At 37.6% G+C, this 27,268-nt stretch overlaps 1 protein-coding gene across 2 annotated transcripts in view; it reads left to right on the top strand.

Moving 5' to 3' along the window:
• Positions 1 to 27,268, top strand: part of CADPS2 (calcium dependent secretion activator 2) — a 608,633-nt gene that overhangs the window by 397,550 nt on the left and 183,815 nt on the right. For both annotated transcript variants that reach the window (XM_049893894.1, XM_049893893.1), the window contains exon 9: positions 8,537 to 8,603. In XM_049893894.1, coding sequence (XP_049749851.1) covers positions 8,537 to 8,603 — 67 coding nt within the window. The remainder of the gene's footprint in view (positions 1 to 8,536; positions 8,604 to 27,268) is intronic.

Consider the following 27,268-nt stretch of genomic DNA (forward strand, 5'->3'; position numbering starts at 1 on the left):
TATCCCTGATACCAAAACCAGGTAAAGACACCACAAGAAAAGAAAATTACAGACCTGTATACCGCATGAACTTAGATTCGAAAATCCTCAACAAAATTCTAGCCAGTAGAATTCAACAACATATCAAAAAAATAATTCACCATGACCAAGTGGGATTCCTACCAGGTATGCAGGGTTGGTTCAACATTAGAAAAACAATTAATGTAATCATCATATAAATAAAAGACAAGAACCCTATGATCTTATCAAATGATGCAGAAAAGGCATTTAACAAAGTTCAACACCCATTCATGATAAAAACTCTCAACGAAATAGGAATAGAAGGAAAATTCCTCAACATAATAAAAGGCATTAATACAAAGCCAATAGCCAACATCATCCTAAACTGAGAGAGCCTGAAAGCATTCCCCTTGTCGGGAACCAGACAAGGGTGCCCTTTATCACCACTCTTATTCAACATTGTGCTGGAGGTCGTAGCCAGAGCAATTAGGCTAGATAAAGAAATAAAGGGCATCCAGATTGGTAAGAAGTAAAAATATCTCTATTTGTAGATGATATAACCTTATACACAGAAAACCCTAAAGAATCCTCAAGAAAACTACTGAAACTAATAGGAGAGTTCAGCAGATTATCAGGATACAAGATAAACATACAAAAATTAGTTGGATTCCTCTGCACCAACAAAAAGAACATCGAAGAGTAAATCACCAAATCAATACCATTTACAGTAGCCCCAAAGAAGATAAAATACTTAGGAATAAATCTTACCAGAGACCTAAAAGATCTATACAAAGAAAACTACAAGATACTACTGCAAGAAACCAAAAGAGACCTACTTAAGTGGAAAAACATACCTTGCACATGGGTAGAAAGATTTAACATTGTAAAAATGTCTGTTCTACCAAAAGCGACTTATAGATATAATGCAATTCCAATCCAAATTTAAGTGACATTTTTTAATGAGATGGAGAAACAAATCACCAACTTCATATAAAAGGGAAAGAGGCCCCAGATAAGTAAAGCATTACTGAAAAAGAAGAACAATGTGGGAGGCTTCACTCTACCTGATTTTAGAACCTATTATACCGCCACAGTAGTCAAAACAGCCTGGTACTGGTACACCAACAGATACATGGACCAATGGAACAGAATTGAGAATCCAGACATAAATCCATCCATATACAAGCAGCTGATATTTGACAAAGTCCCAAAGTCAGTTAAATGGGGAAAAGACAGTCTGTTTAACAAATTGTGCTGGCATAACTAGATATACATCTGAAAAAAAATGAAACAAGACCCATACCTCACACCATGCACAAAAACAAACTCAAAATGGATCAAAGACCTAAATATAAAATCTAAAACAATAAAGATCATGGAAGAAAAAATAGGGACAACACTAGGAGCCCTAATACATGGTATAAACAGTATACAAAACATTACTAACAATGCAGAAGAGAAACTAGGTAACTGGGAACACCTAAAAATCAAACACCTATGCTCATCCAAAGACTTCACCAAAAGAGTAAAAAGACTACCTACAGACTGGGAAAAAGTTTTTAGCTATGACATCTCTAATCAGCATCTGATCTCTAAAATCTACATGATACTGTAAAACTCAACTACAAAAAGACAAATAACCCAATTAAAAAATGGGCAAAGGATATGAACAAACACTTCACTAAAGAAGGCATTCAGGTAGCTAACAGATATATGAGGAAATGGTCACAATCATTAGGCATTAGAGAAATGCCAATCAAAACTACAATGAGACTCCATCTCATTCCAACAAAGCCGCCATTAATCAAAAAAACCAAAATAATAAATATTGGCGAGGTTGTAGAGAGACGGGAACACTTGTACACTGCTGGTGGGAATGTAAAATGGTACAACCATTTTGAAAAGCAGTTTGGCACTTCCTTAAAAAACTGGAAATAGAACTACCATAACTACCATATGATCCAGCAATCCCACTCCTTGTAATATATCCTAGAGAAATAAGAGCCTTTACACAAACAGGTATATGCACACCCATGTTCATTGCAGCACTGTTTACAATAGCAAAAAAATGGAAGCAGCCAAGGTGCCCATCAACAGATGAATGGATAAATAAATTATGGTATATTCACACAATAGAATACTACGCATTGATAAAGAACAATGATGAATCTGTGAAACATTTCATAACATGGAGTAATCTGGAAGGCCTTATGCTGAGTGAAACTAGTCAGTTGCAGAAGGACAAATATTGTACAAGACCACTATTATAAGAACTCGAAAAATAGTTTAAGCAGAGAAAAATTCTTTGATGGTTATGAGAATGGGGAGGGAGGGAGGGAGGGGGTTTTCACTAATTACATAGTAAATAAGAACTATTTTAGGTGAAGGTAAAGACAACACACAATACAGGAGAGATCAGCACAACTGGACTAAACCAAAAGCAAAGAAGTTTCCTGAATAAACAGAATGCTTCAAAGGCCAGCGTAGCAAGGGCAGGGGTTTGGGGACCATGATTTCAGAGGACATCTAAGTCAACTGGCATAATAAAATCTATTAAGAAAAAAATTCTGCATCCCGCTTTGGAGAGTGGCGTCTGGGGTCTTAAACGCTAGCAAGCAGCCATCTAAGATGCATCAATTGGTCTCAACCCACCTAGATCAAAGGAGAATGAAGAACACCAAAGACAGAAGGTAATTATGAGCCCAAGAGGGCTCATAAACCAGAGAGTACATCAGCCTGAGACCAGAAGAACTAGATCATGCCCAGCTACAACCGATGACTGCCCTCAGAGGGAACACAACAGAGAACCCCTGAGGGAGCAGGAAAGTAGTGGGACGCAGATGTCAAGTTCTTGTAAAAAGACCAGACTTAATTTTCTGACTGAGACTGGAAGGACTGCGGAGGTCACGGTCCCCAGACCTTCCGTTAGCCCAAGACTGGAACCATTCCCAAAGCCAAGTCTTCAGACAGAGATTGGACTGGAGTATGCGATAGAAAATGATACTCATGAAGATTGAGCTTCTTGGATCAAGTAGACACATGAGACTATGTGGGCAGCTCCTTTCTGGAGGGGAGATGAGAGGGCAGAGGGGGTCAGAAGCTGGCTGAGTGGACACAAAAATAGAGAGTGGAGGGAAGCGGTGTGCTGTCTCATTAGGGGGAGAGCAACTAGGTGTATATAGCAAGGCGTATATAAATTTTTGTATGAGAGACTGACCTGTAAACTTTCATGGAAAAAAGCACAACAAAAATTAAAAAAGAAAAAATACAAAAAAAGTAAGATGTACTCTCATACAATGCAAAATCGTACAGCTACTGTGGAAAACAGTTGGACAGTTTCTTTTAAATTAAACACACACGTCTTATAAGACCCAGCAGTCCCATTCCTAAATATTTACTCAGAAGAAATGAAAACATATACCCACACAAAGACCTGTACCAAATGTTTATAGCACTTTATTCGTAACAGGCAAAAAATGGAGGGAAAAAAAATAAACAATGTCTGTCAGCTGGTCAATAGATAAACACATTGAGGTAAATACATACAATTGAATACCCTACTCAGCAATTAAAAAAAAATGAACTCCTGATACATACAATATGAATGAATCTCAATAGCATCATACTAAATGAGAGAAAGCAGATATAGTAGGCTGTTGTTAGGTGCCCTCAAGTCAGTTCCGACTCATAACAACCCTGTGTACAACAGAACAAAGCACTACCCAGTCCTGAGCCATCCTCATAATCACTCCTATGTTTGAGCCCATTGTTGCAGCCACTGTGTCAATCCATCTCATTGACGGTCTTCCTCTTTTTCACTGACTCTCTACAAAGCATGATGTCCTCCTCCAGGGACTGGTCCCTGCTGATAACATGTCCAAAGTACAAGAGACGGAGTCTCACCATCGTTGCTTCTAAGCAGTATCCTGGCTGTACTTCTTCCAAGACAGATTTGTTCGTTCTTCTGATAGTCCGTAGTACATTCAACGTTCTTCGCCAACACCACAATTCAAAGGCATCAATTCTTCTTTGGTCTTCCTTTTTCATTTCCCGGCTTTCGCGTGCATATGAGGCCATTGAAAATACCATAGTTTGGGCCCCAAACACCTTAGTCCTCAAAGTGACATCTTCGCTTTTTAACACTTTAAAGAGACCTTTTGCAGCAGATTTGCCCAGTGCAATACATTGTTTGATTTCTTGACTGCTGTTTCTTTGGGCATTGATTGTGGATCCAAATAAAATGAAATCCTTGACAACTTCAGCATTTCTCCGTTTATTATGATGTTACTTATTGGTCCAACTGTGAGGAGTTTTGTTTTCTTTATGTTGAGGTATAATCCATACTGAAGGCTGTGGTCTTCGCTCTTCATTAGTATTTCAAGTCCTCTTCGCTTTCCAAGTAAGGCTGCATCATTTGCATATTGCAGACTGTTAATGAGTCTTCCTCCAATTCTGATGCTATGTTCTTCTTCATATAGTCTAGCGTCTGGGATTATTTGCTCAGCATACAGATTGAATAAATACGATGAAAGGATAAAACCTTGATGCACACCTTTTCTGGTTTGTATCGTTGGCTACATACCGTATAATTCCTCTTAAAAGATGTTCTGTAGAACAGAAAACTATAAGGTTAGAAATCAGATCAGTCATTGCCAGGGCTGGGGATGTAAGAAAGGGATTGATCATAAAAGGTCATAAGGGAATTTTTCAAGTGATGGAAATATTTTATACACTGATTGTGGTGGTGGTTGGTTACATGACTGAATATGCTTGTCAGAACTCATCAAATTGTATACCTGAAACAGATAAGTTGTATTGTGCATAAATTGTATTAATAAACTTAAGAAAAGGGAGACAGGCTCAATGTAGCAATTGTAGAAATGCAAAAATGCATAAAGAAGAATATTAAATACATCTTTAATGTCACCAGCCAGAGATTAGGTACATGTTTACATTTTGGCGTACATCTTTCTGTTTTCTTTTTTTTTTTTTTCTCCTTGTACATGAAATGAGCTCATATGACTGATTTTTTTTTTAATCAATATCTTATTGTAAGAAATTTTCTATGCTGTTAATTCTTTTGAGTCATTACTCTTAATGGCAATGTTATAATTTCTAAATGTTTGATTCTTAGATTGATTTTTAGGTTTGGAATTTTCAATGTTGTAAACAAACATATTTTTCTTCACTCTTCTCTCATTTTTGAATGTGGTCTCTATGCCAAAAATCTGCTTCTATATCAGTGAAAAAGGAAGCTAGACAGTGACACTGAATACCTAATCCCAGAATTCATTCTTTTGGTGAAAAAAACCCAAATTAAGTTTGTTGAAGTTAATTTCACCGTATTCTCATTGAGTATGGTTATCTTTTCTGATGTATTTTATACGTATCCATTTTTGCATCAGAATTTTGTCTGGCTAATGTGAAAATTTTAGGAAGGCAGAGACTATTATATTTTTTCTGTATTTATAACATAAAACCCCATATAGCACTGATAATATTCCCTTTAGACAGATAGTCTTTTCTTGAATATTAATTTTTTTCTTAAGTGGACATGATGGATGTTCTTATGACCTGTTTCTTTCTAATTATGTTTGGTCAATTGTCATTTCTTTACGTATGTTGGGTTGAATTCCTTCTTCTCGTGCAACAGCCCAAAATACCTCAGAGTCCCAACATTCAATTTCTTACCTTGATTCCAGTCTCATATTCTATTTTACTACCTTTCTTATAACACCTTCCACCAATCCTTAAATATACACACGTGCCCCCACCCAACCTCTGCTTTCTGTCTTCGGGGAAACCATACATCATCACTGGAATTTGTTGAGCATCATTTCGAATGTTATTGCCGCTAACAGCATTGTTCCTTATGCAGGACATTTCCCTGTCAGCAAGACCTACGCTGGACTTGTTTGCTTGTTGATGGTTTGTGTATCACTACTCAGTTTCACTTGCATGTAACCCAGTTGCCGAGCAGCCTGCCAAGTGAGACATTTTGAGGGAGCTAAGAAGCAGGCTGTGGTCACAGACAAAGGTTATTCTAAATGTCCTCTGCGGCTCCTGGGCAGCTATTTGGTGTGTATCTTGATCATGCACTTTTATAGAGGGCATCCGTCATGTCCAGAGTATCTAGCTCCTGAGGTCATTGCAGTGAACCCTGCAACAGGAGCTTGGAGGTGTGCATTTCAAGAGAGGGAAATTACATACGAAAGACAGAGAGCAGCTAAACACCTATCGCTACAACTGTGGAAAGAGAAATTAGAGGCCAGAACAAAGGTGGGGTAAAGGGTTTTCAGGAGACCTTGAGAGGAGATAGTGAAGAGATGAAAACAGGAGCAATAAGTGCTTCTGTCTGTCATTAAGTGAATTTTCCATTACATCCACAAGCCCAGACAATATGGTATCACGAGGGCACCATAGACGTTAGCCAAACACTTCAGCTAGCTGATGATTCTGAAAGAAAATATATAATTGATTGGGACAGTTTTGGTTATGCTTTCCAATGCAAAAGGCTAGTTGTTTTTATTTTAGTATTTAGTAATCTTTTGGTATTAATAAAAGCCCATTGCTGTCAAGTTGATTCTGACTCATAGCGACCCTGTAGGACAGAATAGAACTGCCCCATAGGATTTCTTTCCAAGGCTGTAAATCCTTACAGAAGCAGACTGTCACATCTTTCTCCCATGGAGCTGCTTGGTGGTTTCGAACTGCCCACCTTTTGGTTAACAGGTGAGCACTTTAACCACTGCACCACCAGGGCTCCTTTTAATACCAGTAACTTTTTTTGTCTGATTCTGAAAATTTAGAAAATACAGGGAATAAAGAAGGACATTTAAATCTGCCATAATAGTGACACTTGAAGGTAGGATTCTATTTTGAAATATTGATTTCATATAATTCTTTTAATTCCAAATTATGAAGTACAGTTTTGGGTTTTATGTATAGTTTTAACCTTGCTCTTTTCACGTAACGTTATACAGTGAGATAATTTCTACGGTGTCAATTTTGTCAAAAACACGATTTTAATGGCAGCATAGTATTTCTCCCTATGGATATGCCAGCATTTATTCAAACAGGTCTACTGTTGGACATTTAGATCGTTACTAGCTTTTCAGTAACACAAATAACACTATTCTGAGTATCCATGTAGTTACATACCTCTACTTAAATGTCTCTAATTTTTACCTTAAAATAAACTAAAGGGTGAAAAGAAAAAACAGGTAGGATTATTTCTGTGTTTTGTCAAGTTGTCCTATAGAAAGTTGGTCTCTGCTAGTCTCCCACCTCAAGCGAAAAAGAATGCTCATTCATTTCACCACTGCTTAACCGACATCCCATATTGCTTTTTTTAAAGGGAGCAAAAAGTATATTTCAGCTTTGTTTTGCAAAAGAAAATTACTTTAATAAAGCCAAAACTAAAAATTGTAGCTAAGGTTTTAGTTTGAAGAATTGCAAGAGAAAGTCTATAAAGACTCGAAGCCCTTGAGTAAACTGTGTTTTTAATGGTCTTCTTTTATCACTCAGACTGTATCCAAATTAGGTTAGTATGAATAATCTGTGCAATTCTGGACCTTCCCTTCAGAAAACTGATAACTTAAAATATTGACGAATCTTACTGTAACTTTAAAATTCGGCCTCCGTGTCTTGTATTTTTGACTTTTGACAGTGTTTCTCATGGTTGCAGGAGATGTGTGTGCGTGAGGTTTCATAGCATGATTTTAAAGTAGCTCTCCACGGCAAGCTCACGGCAAGCTTGATTCATTTTTAATTTCCTATTTTTCCTCTCTGGTACTTAAGCCTATCATCTATATATTCAGTAAGAACAAAAATTCTGTTCTCAAATGATTGACTACTGTAGTCATTTCAATTCCAGTTACTAATAGCAATGCAAAGTGAAACCATGAAACTGTGCTAAATTAGGCAATGTCATCTTCACTATTATCAGAATTTCATAGTTAGAAAAATTTGTAGCAAGAGGCTCCCACAAGCCAAGTACATTAGCCCTTAGAAATCAGAAAATCCAATCCTTTCATTTGATAGTCAAGGAAATGGAAACTGAGACTGGTGCAGTCACCACTCAAAGTCATCCAGCTGGACAGCTATCCTTCACCTAGGGTTCTCGACTTTACAGCCAGCGCCTTCTCAAGCCACACTAGCCTGCCCTGGTCATATCAGAACCGAAGCATTTGAGTGCCATGCTCTTCCTTCATAGCCTTTGCCTCTTCCAAGAAGTGCGTGTAAGAATAAAATTCCTACCCGTTCTTTGATTATCCTTTCTAACTCCAACTTCGTTCAATTTATGGTAAGAACTGATAAATTGATAAGCCACATAAATCAATTTCCTTTCAGGAACATGGAATAAGTTCAGTCATTTTGTAACACAGAAGCTGCATGTTGCCTCCGGATTCCAAATGATCTAAACTTTCTCTTTAGCAGGCTGGTCTCAAAAATAAATACCTATGGACGAAATAGGATGACTCAGAGATGCAACATTTTTCATGTAAAATATTCTTTTGCTTGTTTTCCTTACCAGATATCTGTATGCCCTTGGACAGAAGGTTTGGAAAAGATGGAAAAAACGTTACTTTGTTCTTGTTCAGGTGAGCAAGTTTTGTTTTGTCTTTGTTTTTGTTTTTGTTTTCTTCCTGCTACATAGCTGGGAAACACTGGTGGTGTAGTGGTTAAGAGTTACGGCTGCTAACCAAAACGTCAGCAGTTCAGATTCACCAGGCACTCCTTGGAAACCGTATGGGGCAGTTCTGCTCTGTTCTATAGGATCACTATGAGTTGGCATCGACTCGATGGCAATGGGTTTTGGCTACATAATCACTCTAAAGCTAGGATTGACAAACGTTTTGATCTCAGGACCCTTTCCTCTCTTAAAAATTATTGACCTCAAAAAGCTTTTTTTAATGTGGGTTATATCATTTGCTGTATTAGAAATTAAAACTGAGAAAATTAGAAATTATCTTTAATTCATTTAAGGTTTAGCCATCTATCCATTGCTGAGTAAGGTTACTTTATTGATGTCCCATTATGGTGTGGTAACTTCGTGAAAAGTAAAAAATTCAGTCAAAGGTAATTTTATCTATATAGCAAACATCCAGCCAATTTTTTTTTTTCCTAACTGAAAAATAACTTTATCTGATATGATTAGAACAAATGTGTGGTCAACTAATTAATAAAATACCTAAATGTGTATATATACAAATGTGTGTGTATGTGTGTTGTGTCTTAATTAAAAACATATAAATGTGCATTCTTTTGCCAGGATAGCCCAAGCCTGTGTGAAGTAAAGGTCCCGGTTTGGAGTCCTGGGTGATCCTCCAAAACCACACATGTAAATCATCGTCGGTGGAGCAAGAACTTAAAAACATTTACTAAGCAATTGGAGCCCAGATCTTTCTAAACATTCTTATTGTATTCCCATCTTTTATAGATGGCTATCCCACATCCAACTTGACAAAAGTTTGTGCCTTTATCAAGTCCCTCCAAAGCATTCAACTGATTTTTCACGGAAATGACTACTTTTTCAGTCATATTTTATGTGTTTGTATAGAATCTAATTTAATTCCATGATTACAATAACTAATGTTATTGACATCAACTAGTTTGACACCCTTTCTAAGCATAGATTTTAACTGGTGGAAACACATATGAGAACACATGAGAGTGTGGCCCAGGAACCGCAGATGTTCAACACGTCACACGCATTAGTCATTATGTGTTTAAGGAATGAATGGAGGATGTTAATCTGGAGGCCTGGTTAAGTGATAGTGGGCTAAAAGAGCTTCAGTAGATTGTTTTAACATGAAAACTAGACTTTGGTGGATCAGTCTTGAGGGATCAAATGATCACCTCATGCTTCTCGCCAGGTGAGGGTCTAGATAATCCCTTTCCTTTTACCTTATTTTCCAGCATAGGATTACAGAATCACAAACTATTGAACAGGCAGGTATACTTCATATTATCATTCCATGAGAAAGTTTAGAAATGAAAGAAGGGAGATTGTTGTTTAGTTTGTCTTTTTGTCCATGTCTTTGAAGAGCTGGAACGTTCTGCCAGTGACAAAAATATGTGTTTAGCATTTTAAAAGGCAAAATCCAGTTTAAACCAAGGTAGATAAACTCATGGAAACCCTGGTTGCTTAGTGGTTAAGTGCTATGGCTGCTAACTAAAAGGTTGGTAGTTCAAATCCACCAGGTGCTCCTTGGAAATTCTATGGCGCGGTTCTACTCTGTCCTATAGGGTTGCTATGAGTCGGAATCGACTCGACGGCAATGGGTATGGGTAGGTAAACTCATATACTCCATATTTGAAATTTAAGAAAACACTGACCAAGCTACAATGAATTCACATTTATTCTATCTGAGATATCCTATCTTAAAATTTGAAGTCATGTGTAAGCATTATATCTTCACATATATGTACATATACATATAACACTCACACACAGAATCCCATGCCCAAACATATTGAGGCATACATGCCAGTATTCTACTTTTTTTTTTTTTTAATGTACTTTAGATGAAGGTTTACAGAACAAACTAGCTTCTCATTAAACAATTAGTACACATATTGTTTTGTGACATTGGTTACCAACCCCACGACATGTCAGCACTCTCCCTTCTCGACCTTGGGTCCCCTATTACCAGCTTTTCTGTCCCATCCTGCCTTCCAGTCCTTGCTCCTGGGCTGGTGTGCCCCTTTAGTCTTGTTTTGTTTTATGGGCTTATCTAATTTTCAGCTGAAGGGTGAACCTCAGTAGTGACTTCATTACTGAGCTAAAAGGGTGTCCAGGGGCCGTACTCTCAGGGTTTCTCCAGTCTCTGTCAGACCAGTAAGTCTGGTCTTTTTTCATGAGTTAGAATTTTGTTCTACATTTTTCTCCAGCTCTGTACAGGACCCTATATTGTGATCCCTGTCAGAGCAGTCATTGGTGGTAGCTGGGCACCAGCTTGTTGTGCTGGACTCAGCTTAGTGGAGGCTGTGGTAGTTGTGGTCCATTAGTGCTTTGACCTAATCTTTCCTCTGTGTCTGGTTTTCTTCATTATTCCTTCCTCCAGATGGAGTGAGACCAGTGGAATATCTTAGATGGGTGCCCACAGCTTTTAAGACCCCAGACGCCCCTCACCAAAGTAGAATGTAGAGCATTTTCTTTATAAACTTATATCATGCCAGTTCAGCTAGATGTTCCCTGCGACCATGATCCTCACAGCAATTCAGTCCATCAGGGAGTTCAGATTTATCTATGGAGCTTCCATGACCTTGCCTTGTACCTGTTGTGCTGGCTTCCCCAGTATTATGTACTGTCTTACCCTTCAGCAATGTTACCACTTATCTCTTGCCTATTTAGTGTTTTTCCATATCCCCCCTGCCCCGTAACCATCAAACATTGTTTCTTTTTGTGTGTAAACCTTTTCATGAGTTTTTATAGTAGTGGTCTCACAATATTTGTCCCTTTGTGATTGACATTTTTCACTTAGTGTAGTGCCCTCCAGATTCATCCATGTTGTAAGATGTTTGGCAAATTGATCATTGCTCTTTATCGTTGTGTAGTGCTCCGTTGTGTGTATGTACCTTAGTTTGTTCATCTGTTCATGGACATCTAGGTTGTTTCCATCTTTTTGCTATTGTGAATCATGCTGCAGTGAACATAGGTGTGCATGTGTCTATTTGTGTGACAGCTCTTATTTCTCTAGGATATATTCCTAGGAGTGGGATTGCTGGATCATATGATATTTCTATTTCTAGCTTTCTAAGGAAGTGCCATATCATTTTTCAAAATGGTTGTACTATTTTGCATCCCCACCAACAGTGCTTAAGAGTTTCAGTCACCCCCTAGCCTCTCCAACATTTGTTATTTTCTGTTTTTTTGATTCTTGCCAGTAGTGCCAGGGTGAGATGGTATCTCATTGCGGTTTTGATTTGCATTTCTCCAATGGCTAGTGATATCGAGCATTTCCTTGTATATCTGTTACCTGCATGAATATCTTCTTTGGCAAAGTGTCTGTTCATTTCCTTTGCCCATTTTTTAATTGGATTATTTGTCTTTTTGTTGTAGAGGTGTTGAATTTTCCTGTAGATTTTAGATATTGGAACTTTGTTAGATTTGTCATAGCCAAAAAATTTTTTTCCCAGTCTGTACTTTCTTTTTTTACTCTTTTGGTGAAGTCTTTTGGTGAGCAAAAGTGTTTAATTTTTAGAAAATCCCAGTTATCTAGCTTATCTTCTGGAGTTTGTGTCAGTACTCTACTTTTTGAAGTTTTAAGCACAAATGAATTTTCCTTTCAATTCCTAATGTAATGGGAAGACAAACTGAATGCACACACTTCAAAATCAAGATGGATATGTATGGAGTTTCAACAAGAATGATCCATGGGGAGGAACTGGGTAGTCTTTATGCGTATTTTGAAAGACAGCTATCATTCTGCCTGCACGCAGCTTGTAGGTCCATACCTGCAGGCTGCATTATTGAAAGGTGAAGGAGTCGTTTTTTTTGTAGAGAGGACAGTGCACCCCTGCTGTGCCTGCTGCTGCCATCTGCAGAATGGTGCTCTGGTGATAATGTGACTCTCATCACCACTGGTGAGTGTGTATTAGATGAGTGATATAGCTGGAGATCTAGCCATCAGCCCAAGAATTTGTGCTCATGAAAGCTGACTGAGAGTCAGGTTTGGCCAGCTGCAAAGTCATTGTTCAAAGGGAACGCTCGAGAAGCTGCCGAGGTGAACAGACTTTTCAAAGGCTCTCTTATATAAACATTTAAATCAGAGTCAAAAATGCAAAACAGAACTACTTGTTAATGTGAGGATGTTTAGCTTCTAGGTAAGACCAGTTTGGGCTCCTGTTTAGATTCTAAAGCTCATATAATTATGGTAGTAAATAGATTCTCATGTTTTCTGAGAGGCAGAGATATTTTTTATAATGATGAAGGTAAATTTTGGTTCAAGCCAGATTGAAAGAACAGTGATTTTGAAGAATACGCTTGAAGTCTTACCAAAATTAATTTGTGTATGTTCGCTTATTCATTTTTCTTGTGCTTGTTCGATATTTTAATATTAGATTTGGAGGATCTCATTGGTGCAGAGTACTTATTACAACTTTAATATATTTTATTTCATCATAACGAAACCATTAAGTATCTTTAAAACTCTGTATTTGTGATTTAACAAAATCAGTTATTTCTGAATTCTATTTTCTGCTAGCACCACATAAACTGTACGCTTACAGATATTACATATTCTGAGGTACATCCAGAAATTCCTGAATTGCTCACCTATTAATGTAATAATTATTGCTGTATTATCTTTAATATATTACCTTATTTACTCAGAATAAGGCTATGAGGGGAGGTGTTATTGTTATCTCCATTGTACAGACAAGAAAACTGATGTACAGAGGGGTTGTGTCTTACCCAGGCTGAGGCAGTTAGCTCCTATTTCCTCTGCCATATTGCTGTGATTAAATCGATGCACACAACTACAGATGATCTGAAGACAAGCAGGTACAGGATTAATCACCGTGGATCATTAATTCCACGAGGTACAAATCAGTGTTACTACATAAAGAAATGGCCAGTAAGCAATGCCAAAAGAGTTCTCTTGGAGAGGTCGCATACCGTGTGACATCACTGGAAACTGAAGCTGACGTCTATGTTGTTTTGGCCCTGTATCAGAGTGTTCCTTGCTCGTCGTTGATGTGTCAGAATCATGACTCAAAGTTGCTGCAAACAACAGCAGACTATCAATACATAATGTTAATTAAATATCAGCTGAGTTGGCACAGGATGTAAACAGTCAGCCATGCCATGGGGTGATCCGTACCCATTGCAAACATGCGAGAGGCAACTGTTAGTGAGATTCCGTCAGAATCTGCTTTAAACTTAAAGAAGCGGCTGCCCCAGCCTACTGATTTCTGAGATATCCCACACACGTGGGGATCCCCTGCCGTAGGCTCCTCTCACTGTCAGTCGGAATCAACTTGACAGCAACTGGTGGGAAGCCCTTCTATAGAAATTGTGATGTTCTACTGCCTTCACTTTCCCCATGGCCGAGATATTTTTTATAACGATGAAGGTAAATTTTGGGTCAAGACAGATTGAAAGAATAGTGATTTTGAAGAATACGCTTGAAGTCTTAACCAAAATTAAATTGTATATGTTCGCTTATTCATTTTTCGTGTGCTTATTCGATATTTTAATATTTTAATATTAGATTTGGAGGCTCTCATTGGTGCAGAGGACCTATTACAACTTTAATACATTTTATTTCATTATAACGAAACCATTAAATAGCTTTAAAACTCCCTCTTTATATTTGTGATTTAACCAAACTTACCCATTCAGGAATCAGTTTAAATGTCCTTTTTTCAAATGGGCCTTTTCTGCTCATCCAACCTAAAATACCCTCCAAATATATTTTCAAAGCATTCATTTCTAATTGAAATTGTCTTGTTTGTTGATATGCTTATTTTTTTTTATTATCCCTGTACCCTATCTACAATGTACGGTCCATGAAAATAAGGATCTTTCTTATAAACTGTTGTATTTGTGGAACCTTAAACACTATGTGGTACGTGAGTAGAAACTGAGTAAACATTTGTTGAATAAATGAATACATGCAAATCACTCTGAGCATTGTTATAAAAAGACTGCCTTTTCTTTCTCCAGTTTGCACATTGATCGGTAAATATCTTTTTTATGTCATTTGGACAAGACAGTTAATAAATATATATTCCCTTCTAATCTGTCATGAACTTGAAATATATTCATTTTCCTTGATCAAATTAAGGTCTGGGATCCCTCCCCCACCAAATAACCCTAGCAGCACCTTTGGCCTCTGCCAAGAATGTTTCCAGCCAAGGATTTGTTTTAAGCCTTAATCTTCACTGAAATTAGATGATGGCAGTTGTTAAGCTGCCAGCTGTTAACATGATTCCTACGGTAGGAATACAGCATACAAACCTGAATGCTGCAGTTGCTAAAGACCCAGAGTTAGCATTTATATATGTGGACACAGGCAGGTGTTGAACAGGTTGACAATTGAGAACCAAACAGGCAGTTTCCCACACCAGATGCATATACCTCATGGAACCACAACAACTTAAAGATGAGGTGCTCTGTCAAGAGCAGTGACAGCTAAAACCTCATTTAATGCTATGCACAGATTAAAGTTGGATTATATCCCCCAGTTCTCGCTAAATCCATTTTTTATGGAGTTATTAAGAGTAGGTTGGGTTAAGGACATTGAATATTTACCATTGCTATGTCTTTCCCCTGAAGAGATTTTCAATTGCAATATAGTAAGTTATTTCAGCTTTGTTCGGTAATACACCAGTAAGCTTGTAAGTGAAAACAAATACTAGGCTGAAAAATTGAGAATCAGTCATACCACCTGTTTCTGTCTAATTCCCATCCCAAGGACCTGGCACATGATGATGTGGCAGAGTGGAGACTGCAGGATGGCTTCAAGCTGGGAGCACAGGGGCAGGGTGAAACCCTGGTCCCCATAGCTAGTCTTTCAGCAGAGTATTTTAATTATTAGTGCCAACTAATACAGACAGTTCTTTTACAGTGCACCTTCTCCAGATTCCCCTTGATGTGGATACTGGCTAGCAAGCCTGTAGCTATGTTAGCACCCTTCGGAAGGATTCACCTGAATGTGTACTATGGATTCCTTGTAGGGCTGGCCTTGAGAATGTCATTTAGCATGACAAGGAATGGGTAAAAGTAAGAACTCTTGTAGGTATTGGAGGAATCAAAAGAAGAATGAAATGCGGCATCATTTTGTGGAAATATAATCAGGAATCAGTGAGTCAGAAGGATTGTATTAAATAGTTAGTTGCTTCTGCAGCCAATGTAGGCCAGAAGCCAAACTGTACTTTTTTCAGTTGTTACCTGGGTCAGATTTCCTAATTGTCAGTGACAGCTTTGATAGTCGTTGGTATTTTGTTACTCACCCATCTGTACTCTTCATTATGGCTCCAGGCCTAATTATCTACAACAGATTCTGGTTTTATTGGGTGATCTTTTAATATATCAAAATAATATTAAAAGAAATACAAAATAAAATTTAAAAGTGTGTTTAATATATTATCATTTAGATGGCCATGACTCCGGAAATTGGGGAGCTCCTCTAAAGCTGGGTTGTTTTTTCAAGTACGTTTAAAGACTCTTTAAACTGGTACTTAAAGTTTTATATATTCAGCATGTTCAGAAATAATCATATTTTTAAAGCAAGCTAGAAATACAATACTTAAAAATAAAGTATGAAACCTCAGCTTAACCTTTTCTTGAGGTTACATGAAGGGAATAGCAACATTAGTGTAAGCAGTTAACAATGCTTTTAAAAAACAAGTAGTCTTTGACAGCTAATTTTTAAGGCCAGGTCTTAAATGACAAGTAAATTTTTAGCATTTTAGGTAGGTTATGCATATCAAGTTTGGATACTTTTAACATATGGCAACATGAACACATCAATAACTTATATAATAAGATCTTTAGAGATAAACCTATTTTTTATTTTTTAAATTTAAAAAATATTTATTGAAATATATATCCAAGATAATGTTCATTGGAAACAGAGGATAGTAGAGGTATTTCTGCTTTTTCTTCTCTTCTTCAGTTTCTTATTCATTTATGTATACATACAACAGACATCTTCAATAACGTAGTCATTGTGTTCTTAGTTTGCCGGTAAAACTATGTAAAGGAAACAGCCAGTGAGGGTGGATGTAGAGAGAGGCAGAGGGGGCAAGAGAGAAGCAGGTGTGAGTCCTAGGAGAAAGACAGAGAACTCTTACCTCCATTGTTCTTCCCCAATAGAATTTTATCTTTGTAAATAATTGTTACCCTTCCGAGTCATCTTGATCACTGTATTATTCTTATCTGGAATTTTTTTAAATCTACAAAATTGAAATTGAATAAAAAATAATTCCCTATAACCAAAAGACTTGCAGTGTTAAAACAAATTTTTAATACTGAAGTATAACTGCAATTATCAGTAGCAAGCAACTGATAAATGCATAAATATATGACATATATTGATGAATACTTATTAAACATAAAAAAGTTAAATTTTATGAGACATACCTTTATTAATGAGTTATATAGGGCTTCTCCCAATTTATCTGTGAACCAATATTATTTATTCAAAAATTATAAAGAGTTCCATATTCATTCTTTTTTGTTTGTGCCATTTGTAGAGACACAAGCATGGAGAAACCTGGTTCACATAAATATGAATACGAAAGCTGAAGTTTTGCCACAGTAGTCACTCAGTTTCTCCAGCTGTTTTTTTAAGGCCCGAGTTAGATGCCTCAAACACACAGAAACCTATTATAAAAGCTGTTTTTAATATTCTTTCAGTTTGCAGCTAAATTAGCTTCTTCTACAATTTTGCTGAAAGCAAAAAACATGAAAATCGTTTCAAAATAATTTGGTTTGCCCCCGAGTCTAGAGAACCATCTCAGCCCATTTCGATCTCAGTCCATCTAAACCACACTGCATATAAATGCCTGTGAGAAAATGAAAATTGGATTTGCGATTGTTCATTTCTGTCTGCACCCTAGCTAGAGAGTAGAGGGGTGGGTGGATTCTGATAGCGCACTAGTGGAAGAGTAGCGGTAGTCCAAGGGAATTTCCCGTCATTTGACAAATATCAGACCACAAAGGATCATTGTTTATTCAAGGAAAAGAGAAAAGGACAAAAAACTAGTATGGAGACCTAAAAGAGATTCTATAACATTAAAATCAAATACATTGGCTTTATGTTTTTAATGATTTATAAGAAAACACAGACTTTGTTGAACAGTTTGGGAAAATGAGATAAGAGAGTTGGCCATGATTAAAAGAAATAAGAGGAGTGAAACTTAAAAAAATTGTTCTCCACTTTCTAGACAGTAATGTACAGAATTAACACTGCATAAAGCAAAATCAGTACTGTAGAAGACAGGATAGACAAGCTCTAGAAATCTAAAATAAAAAAACACCAGTCACAATGGCAGATATTAAGGAAAAAAACCAGAGATGCAATATATGAAAAACCCGTGTTTCCAAGTGGGAAGAGAAGAGGAGAACACAGATAAACAGAGCAGAAGTAACAGCAGACAATGTAAGAAGCATTTGCTGATATTAAAAAGAAGCTAGTCTGCAGATAAATAGACTTCCCACATTTCAGGAAAATTTAGTAAAAAGAGATTCATATCCAAATATTTCTTCCTAAATAATTTCTCTTTACCAAAATGTATCAGACATCTCCTTAGCTCTTAATTACAGAAGTCAACAGAGTTATATCTACAGCGAATTGATGGAAAATTATGTGACTAAGGAATTTATTGGACCAGGCAGTGTTCCTTCTGTTGTGTGTAGGGTCGCTATTAGTTGGAACTGACTCAATGGCATCTAACAACAACGAGGAATTTATTGCTCATCCAAGAAATTCCTCATGAATATAAACATTGTAAAGATATTCTCATAGGGGTCAAGATTCAGAAAAATATAATTCACCCCCTTGAAAATATTTAAAGATGAACTCCCAATATTTGAGGGATGAGTGAGTAGTATCTGAGAAATGTGAAACAATATAAAAGAATTAAAGAGAACGATGATAAAAGATTAACATAGAAAGCTAAATCTAAATCACCGTGTTGTGCGTATCCTGATTCAAATGTAATCATGAAAAAGGATTCTTAAGATGGATTACATACCATGTAAAGAAAAAAAAAATTTTTTTTCATGTGGAATACATAAATTAGGTCATTTTGACAAGAAATTTCCTTTTAATGCAAATAATCACTTCCTGATTAGTTATTTCCCAAGTTGTTTTGGGTGTGTTGTTTCATTTTGTTTTTCCAGAATTTTCATTTTGATGACTTTTCTTATGACTGTGATCCCTCATAGATATGTGTGTCTCCTGACATGGTAAGACCTGATTCCCCCACGGCTGTGATGATTGGGCCTATAACATAGGTGGTGCTAGAATGTGCTAGTTGGATGAAGGGATGAATTTGACCTCATATTTATTGTTTCCTAAACATTTTAAGTGAGTATGTGAGAATAGAAAAAGCAAATATTGCTTGTTATGGCAAGTGGGGAAGGATTGATTTAAGAACACAAGTTGGGTTACTTTTACAGCTAAACTGTTAGAGTTATTTTTTTAACAAGATAAATACATGCTTTGTACTTTCAAAAGTAACACATTTTAAAGTATAGCATCATACTGAATTTGTTAAATTGAAATAAATTGCATTTCACAGAGAAGAGGTAGGGACAGTGTGCCAGACATCAGTTTAACATGTTTAATATGGAGAAACTGAGTCAAAAACAAAGAAACAAGAAGGAAGGAAATGTAGTTGGAAGGAGACAGGGACAAATTTGTATGGGTCTTGGAAGAAGGGGTGGGTTTTACTAGATTGAGAAATAGATAGAAAAGGGGATTTTAAAGATGAAGGTGATGTTTTACTGCTTGGTAGTCAGGTGAAGAAAGAAATAAAAGTGGGAGTCTTGCTGGATAGTCTGTCTAGAGTACCTAACACAGTGGTAGCTATATATTCCAACTAATAATTGCTGGGGATCTTTGGAAGCTGCCCAGGGAAGGCAGACCTTCCTGTGTTCTTCATCTTTCTCCCAGCGGATTCCACATTGTTCGTGTGGTGGTGTGTCAGGAGACATTCTTTTAGCCAGGTTTTTAAGACTCTTCCAAATGAAAGGAGGAGATGTGAAACTTTTGAATTATTTGCTGTACATATTTTCTATTTTATTAATAATTGATCACAAAAGCCTTCCTTTGTAATAGTCCCCTTTGTAATAGTCCCCTGATGTCTAATAATTATAACTTAATTATTCATAAGATAAATTTGGCATGTGCATTTGATGTTATATACTAACCCCGTCGATCATGAAATTTTTTTCTGGAATGTAATGAAAGGAGCATGCATAGAGTCATACATACAAAAGTTAGATTTGTTATTAAGAAACTCCATAAAACAAAATTAAAATGGAAGGATTGACCAAGGGATTTAAATTGGTAGTCTCAGCTAGTCCTAAGAATTCTTTTTTAGAGAAACACCTGGAAATGCTGGATAAAATATAATATGTAACCTTTTAAATGCATAGCTCAAACTGCAAAAAGAAGGAAAAACCTCAGGGACCAAAACCAACCAGATGGTTAAGCTTGTGAGTTGTCATTGTAGTGCTCTGGTGCCGGAATATGGAGACGGGGGGGTGCTGACATTGATATTTAGGGACTTGGAATTTAGAGATTGGGATTGTTGATTTAGAGAAAGAAAACATGCCCATGGCCATTCTCAGAGTGGGAATTTGTAGAAGGGATCTTCTCGTATAGTATTTCAAATTTGTATCTCCGTATGATGGTGAACTAGAAAAAGATCTGCCCTTAAATTAGCGAGCCTTGTTTGGCCTGAAGCTCTGAATGTAGAGAAAAAAAGCAAGCCCTGGAAATTTTTAATTATTAATCCATACTTTTTTTTTTTTTTTTTTACTGATAGAATGTTGAAATTCTAACTCATTTTATCCAAATGTAAGGGAAACACCCAATTTAAGAAATGACCATAAAAATTTCTCCTATATTGATGATATCTCCGGGGCATCTGGCATTAAAAAAAATAATAATAAAGGAGAATTGAACCCTTAAGTTTTATAGGATCTCCACAGATAAAACTATGCTAAAATGAGGTCGCAATCTAATTACGAAATGATAAACCGATTTATTGACACCCCCAAGAATTTCAGTAATAGAACTATCATGTAATATATAGTTGTATTTAAGGAAATGAAGTATGAAGCAGGTTCAAAAATATAAGACAGGAACAGACACTCTGAAAAATGGATAATCAGTTTTGAAGAGGGACAAAAAGAACTACTAGAAATAAAAACAGTCATTGAGATTAGAACCTTCATGGATAGGTTATACAGTAGGTTAAACATATCTGAAGAGAAAATTAGTGATACAATTGATGATAGAAAATGAGTTATGATCTGAAGAAATTACTCAGAATTCAGCATGGAGAGATGAAGAAATATAAAATGTAAAAGAGTGTCATGGATTGAATTGTGCCCCCTAGAAACATGTGTTATAAATCCTAACCCCTATATCTGCGGTAATAATATAATTTGGGAATGGGTTTTCTTTGTTAAGAGGCCATATCAGCATAGGGTGTGTTTTAAGCCAATCACCCTTGAGCTATACAAATAGCAGATTAGGCATAGAGAAGTAAACAGAGATGGGGGAAGAGAGATGTTGTACCACATGAAGGTCAGCAAGGAACCAAGGAAAAAAAGCTCAAAAAACACAGGGACCTTCCCCCAGAGCAGAGAGAGTGCCTTCCCCTAGAGCCAGTGCCCTGAATTTAGACTTCTAGCCTCCTAAACTCTGAGAAAATAAATTTGTTTGTTAAGACCACCACTTGTGCGATTTCTGTTATAGCAGCACTAGATAACTAAGAGAGATTAGAAGATACAGTAAAAAGTAATTTGTGTTCTTGAAAAATTTTCAAAGAACACAAGATAAATAACCTATAATCACACCAGTCAGTAGTAATCACTGTAAATATTTCAGTATGTGTCCTTTTCTTCATATATATGTATACATATATAATGTTTACCAAAAAAAAAGCACACTCTACATTTCTGTTATTAACCTGCTTTTTTATGTCATATCTTATAACTACTTTTGTGTCAGGAAAAAAATCAGTCACATTTCTTTTAATGGCACATAGCATTATACTGTGTGGTTATGCCATAATATATTTAATCAAACCACTTTTTGTTTTTTCCTGTTTATTTTCTTATTTTATGCAACACTGCAGTGAGCATATTGCACATACATCTTTGAGTATTTGTTCATTTGTTTCCTTGAGAAAAATTCTAGATGGGTCTTTGCTGGATCAAAGGGAATGTACAATAGTAGTAAGGCTTTTGGTACCTGTTGCAAAATGGCCTTTCAGAAAGTCTGTGCTTGTTTCCATTCCCACCAAAGATCTACAAGAAAATGCATTTCTACACAACTTCCCTGAGTATTAACAATTGTTTTTTTTATTTTTACCAATCTAATAGTAAAGATTGTGTCATAATCTTGTTAAGTTAAATTTTTAACTTACTAATGAGGTTTTCATTTATTGGCTATCTGTGAATTGAGTAGGTTTATTTGTAAAGGAAGTCCCTGGGTAGCACAAACAGTTTGCACTTGGCTACTAACTGAAATGTTGGTGATGGGGGGGTGGGGCCAAGATGGCAGAATAGACAGACACTTCCAGTGAGCCCTCTTACAACAAAGACCAAAAAAAACAAGTGAAAAGAGTATATTTATGACAAGCTAGGAGCCCTGAACATCAAAGACAAGGTTAGAAAATGAACTGAGGGCAGGGGAAGGAAAAGACAGTTCAGAAGTGGAGAGGAGTTACCGGACCTGAATCGCCGGGAGCCCTCAGGCACCATTCCCGGGAGTGGCTGCGGTGGGCTGATACTAGCATTTGGTGGCGGTTTCCTCAGGAGGAAGCAGCCAGCCACACAGCCTACTCACACCTCCGGAACGGCGCTTGCTCTCAGCAAAAGCTAAATACTTGCATATATTTTACCATGCCCCTCCCACCACTCCGGCTTCAGCAGCTATTGATTTCCCTGGGCCTGAGATAGGCCCTGTTGAGTGCCTTTAGCCATCCTCCCAGCCTTGGAGAAGGAATAAATTTGCAGTTGGGGGAAAAGATAATTTGCCATTTCCACTAACCGGGCAGCTCAGGACAGAAGCAGCTCCTGGCCAGGCATAAACAGTCCATGGACTTTGAGTACCTTTCCCCTCTGCATGGACCTGTGTGGGTCTGTTTCAGGAGAATAGGCCCTTGTTGGCAGACTATAACTATTTCAGCTGTGCAGTGGGGAGGTGGCTGTTTGATGTTTGACATTGCTTTGCCTATTAAACAGAGCCCTCACCTACCCACATCAGGGGCCTAAGGACTGGTGGCTCCACTCAGGTCACCCAGCCACCCACGACAGGGGTCCAAGGATAACTGGTACCTCCCAGTCCTTACAACCGAAAACACTGGGTGCCCATGGTCCGTCTGCAGAACCCACCCACCTGTACGCTCTAGGGAAGAGGGACACACTTTCCTCAGAGACATTTGGGGGACGATTCTCAGCCCCCTGCCTTGTTCAGAGCGTGACACCCTGCTGCAACCAGATACTGGTACCTACACCAATCACCAATCACCCCCTGCCCCTCTAAAACTGCAGGACAGAGCCTGTACCACACACTTGATGATCAGCTACTGGACACCTCACCTGAATTCATATAAGAAAAGTGAATGGACTCCTAGGCTGATATACCTGATAATAGCTCTAGTCATCTGGGGGCAGGACTTCAGAGCTCCAAAGGTGAAAATAAGTTAGCTCACTCAAGCAACCCATTTGGGCACATCAAAACAAAACAAAGCAAGAAGCTACGACACAGAAAGCAAACATAAAATAAACTAATACAATAACTTATAGATGGCTTGGAGACAACAGTCAGTATCAAATCACATAAAGAAACAGACTATGATTGCCTCAACAAGCTCTCAAAACAAAGAACCCAGGGATCTTCTAGATAAAAGTGACTTCCTGGGACTACCAGAGGCAGAATACAAAAGATTAATATACGGAACCCTTCAAGACATCAAGAAGGATATCAGGCAATACTCAGAACAAGCCAAGGAACACACAGATAAAGCAGTTGAAGAAATTAAAAAGATTGTTCATGAACATAATGAAAAATTTAATAAGCTGGAAAAATCCATAGACAGCAATCAGAAATTCAGAAGATTAACAATAAAATTACAGAAGTAGACAACTCAGTAGAAAGTCAGAGGAGCAGAACTGAGCAAGTGGAAGGCAGAATTTCAGAGCTTGAAATGTTGGTGATTAAAATCCACCAAGGAGTACTGCAGAAGAAAGGCCTGGCAATCTACTTTTCTAAGATTGTTGTTAGGTGGCATCACGTCGATTTCAACTCATAGCAACCCCATGTGACAGAGTAGAACTGCCCCAAGGGTTTTCTAGGCTGCAGTCTAAATGGAAGCAGATCGCCAAATCTCTCTTCCTTGGAGGAGCTAGGTGAGTTCTAACTACCAGCCTCTCAGTTCGTAGCCAAGTGCTCAACCATTGCGCCACCAGGGCTCCTTCTATAAGGTTAAACCAAAATCAAACCCATTGCTGTCAAGTGGATTCCAACTCATAGCGACCTTATAGAACAGAGTAGAACTGCCCCATAGGGTTTCCAAGGCTGTAATGTTTCCATATTTGTGCCCATTCCAAAGAAAGCTGATCAAACAGAATAAGGAACTTATCAAAGAATATCAAGATCACATGCCAGTAAAATTTTGCTGAAGATAGTTCAAAAATGATTGCAGCAGTACTTCAACAGGGAATTATCAGAAATTCAGGCTGGATTCAGAAGAGGACTTGGAAGAAGGGATATCATTGCTGATGTCAGATAGTTCTTGGCTGAAAGCAAAGGATACCCGAAAGGTGTTTACCTGTGTTTTATTGACTATGCAAAGGTATTCGACTATGTGGATCATAACAAATTATGGATAACATTGCAAAGAATGAGAATTCCAGAACACTTAATTGTGCTCAGGTGGAACCTGTACAGAGATGAAGAGGTAATCATTTGTGGTTCAAAGTCAAGAAAGGTGTGTGTCAGGGTTGTATCCTTTCAATGTACTTATTCAGCCTGTATGCTGAGCAAATAATCTGAGAAGCCAAACTACATGAAGAACAGGGTATCAGGATTGGAGGAAGACTCATTGACAATGTGCAATAAGCAGCTGAAACTACTTGCTGAAAGCAAAGAGAACTTGAAGCACTTTTTGATGAAGATCAAAGACCACAGCCTTTGGTATGGATTACACCTCAACATAAAGAAAACAAAATCCTCACAACTGTACCAGTAAGCAACATCATGATAAACAGAGAAAATGTTGAAGTTGTCAAGGATTTCATTTTACTTGGTTCCACAATCAATGTCCATGGAAGCAGCAGTTGAGAAATCAAACAATATATTACACTGGGAAAATCTGCTTTAAAAGACCTCTTTCAAGTGTTAAAAAGCAAAGATGTCACATTGAGGACTAAAGTGCACCAGACCCAAGCCATGATATTTTCAATTGCCTCATATTCATGGGAAAGCTGGACAATTAATAAGGAAGGCTGAAGAAGAACTGATACCTTTGAATTACGGTGTTGGAAAAGAATATTGAGTATACCATGGACTGCCAGAAAAACAAACCTGTCTCCAAGGAGGTACAGCCAGAATGCTCTTTAGAAGCAAGGATGGTGAGACTTCATCTCACGTACTTGGTCATGTTACCAGGAGGGGCTAGTCGCTGTAGTAGGACATCATGCTTGGTAAAGTTGAGGGCCACCAAAAAAAAAGAAGACGACTCTCAACCAAATGGATTGACACAGTGGCTGCAATAGTGGGCTTGAACATAGCAACAATTGTGAGGATAGCGCAGGACTGGCAGTGTTTTGTTCTGTTGTAAATAGAGTCACTATGAGTCAGAACTACTTGAGGGCACCTAACAACAAGCTTTTCTGAATCATTCTGCCACATCTTTCTTCCACGGGACAGCTGGTGGATTGAACCTCTGAGCTTTTGGCTAGCAGCTGAGGGCTTTAACCACTGCACCAGCAGGGCTCTTTCTGTAAGATTACAGTCACTGAAAGCCCTACAGAGTGCAGTTCTACTCTGAAACTCTTGGGGTCACCATAAGTTCAAATGAACTCAACAGCAACAAATTTGTTTTTTGTTTTGTTTGAAAAGCAGATTTTGAATAGGGTCATGCCTCAGACTTACGGAATTTTTTTCTCAGTGGGTTATTCTGCTTGATTGTATATGGAATCACCTAAGCTCTTTTCTTAAAGATAATCAAGTTTGTGTTTTTTAGGATTGCCAAAGATTAGGAATTGCCAAAACAAAGACAGTTTAGAGATGTAATCTATACCCCAGTGTCATAGGAATTCATTTTTGTTCATTTGTTTGTTTTTAACTTAGTTCCCTAAGTGAGAGGAAACTACAAGAGGGGAGTGGTCAAGTGACAAAGTGTGTAAATTGAGGCACTCTCTATGGACCCATCCATACCTAGCTGTGGTAGACTGACTGGAAGAATCGCTTTCTTTCCTTCCAGGCTACTGTTTGAGTAGTTGCTAGGTCATTCCTAAAAGACGTCGGAGCCCAAGAATCAGGAGGTCATCAAAGATGACTGGATGCGTTGAACCTATAGAATCTAGAAGTTGCAATAGGATCTAAAAGTTGGTGTGCAGTTCAGTAGACTCCAATGTAGTGATCAACACAAACATCTGTGCATTTTACTTTGCAGAAGAGCAGAGCCAGCTCCTCCCTTCTCAGGAGCAGATCACATGTTTTTTTTCATTTTTAATGTAACAATGGCTATCTCCACACTTACACACACCATTACCCCCAACCTCTCTTTCTCACCTGGAGTACAGACTTCCGATGAAAATAGATGCTAAAATAAAAGATAGACAAGGCCATTTTATGCCCGTTTTTCTATTGTGTTTTCTGTGTCTCCCTGATTGATATATATTTTTGACATATTCTGGATATGAGTCTTTTGTTGAATATACCAAAAACCAGTTGCCATTGGGTCAATTCCAACTCATAAAGATTCTATAGGACAGAATAGAACTGCTCCATAGGGTTTCCAAGGAGTGGCTGATGGATTCAAACTGCCAACCTTTTGGTTAGCAGTCAAGTTCTTAACCATTGCACCACCAGGGCCCCTTGTTGAATATATGTATTGCAAATATCTTCTCTCAATCTGTGGTTTGCCATTTTTGCTTTCTTTGTGGTGTCCTTTAATGAAAGCAAATTCTTCATAATATAATCCATCTTATAATTTTTTTTCTTCTGTAATTAGCTGTTTGTGTCTTCTTTAAGTAATCTTTGTTTATTAAAAGGTATGCATATGTTTCCTTAGTTCCATCTAATTTTTAAGAAAGCAAAAGGGAAGTAATTCACATTAACTAAACTGTTTTCCATGCAACCCTGTGTTCTAGGATATTTTGTAATTTATGTATTTATTAGTCCACCAAACATTCTTTTCTCCTGCTGGAAACAGCTTCTCCCTTTTTCTGTTTTGGGGGAAATTCTGAGGGGCTGCTTGTCATAGCATTCAATGTTCTTTGCCACTGTTGTGAGCACTTGACCCAAATTGGGGCTCATAATGATAGTCTCACCCATTGGCC

This window comes from Elephas maximus, chromosome 8 (assembly GCF_024166365.1).
Source record: "Elephas maximus indicus isolate mEleMax1 chromosome 8, mEleMax1 primary haplotype, whole genome shotgun sequence".
NCBI lineage: Eukaryota > Metazoa > Chordata > Mammalia > Proboscidea > Elephantidae > Elephas > Elephas maximus.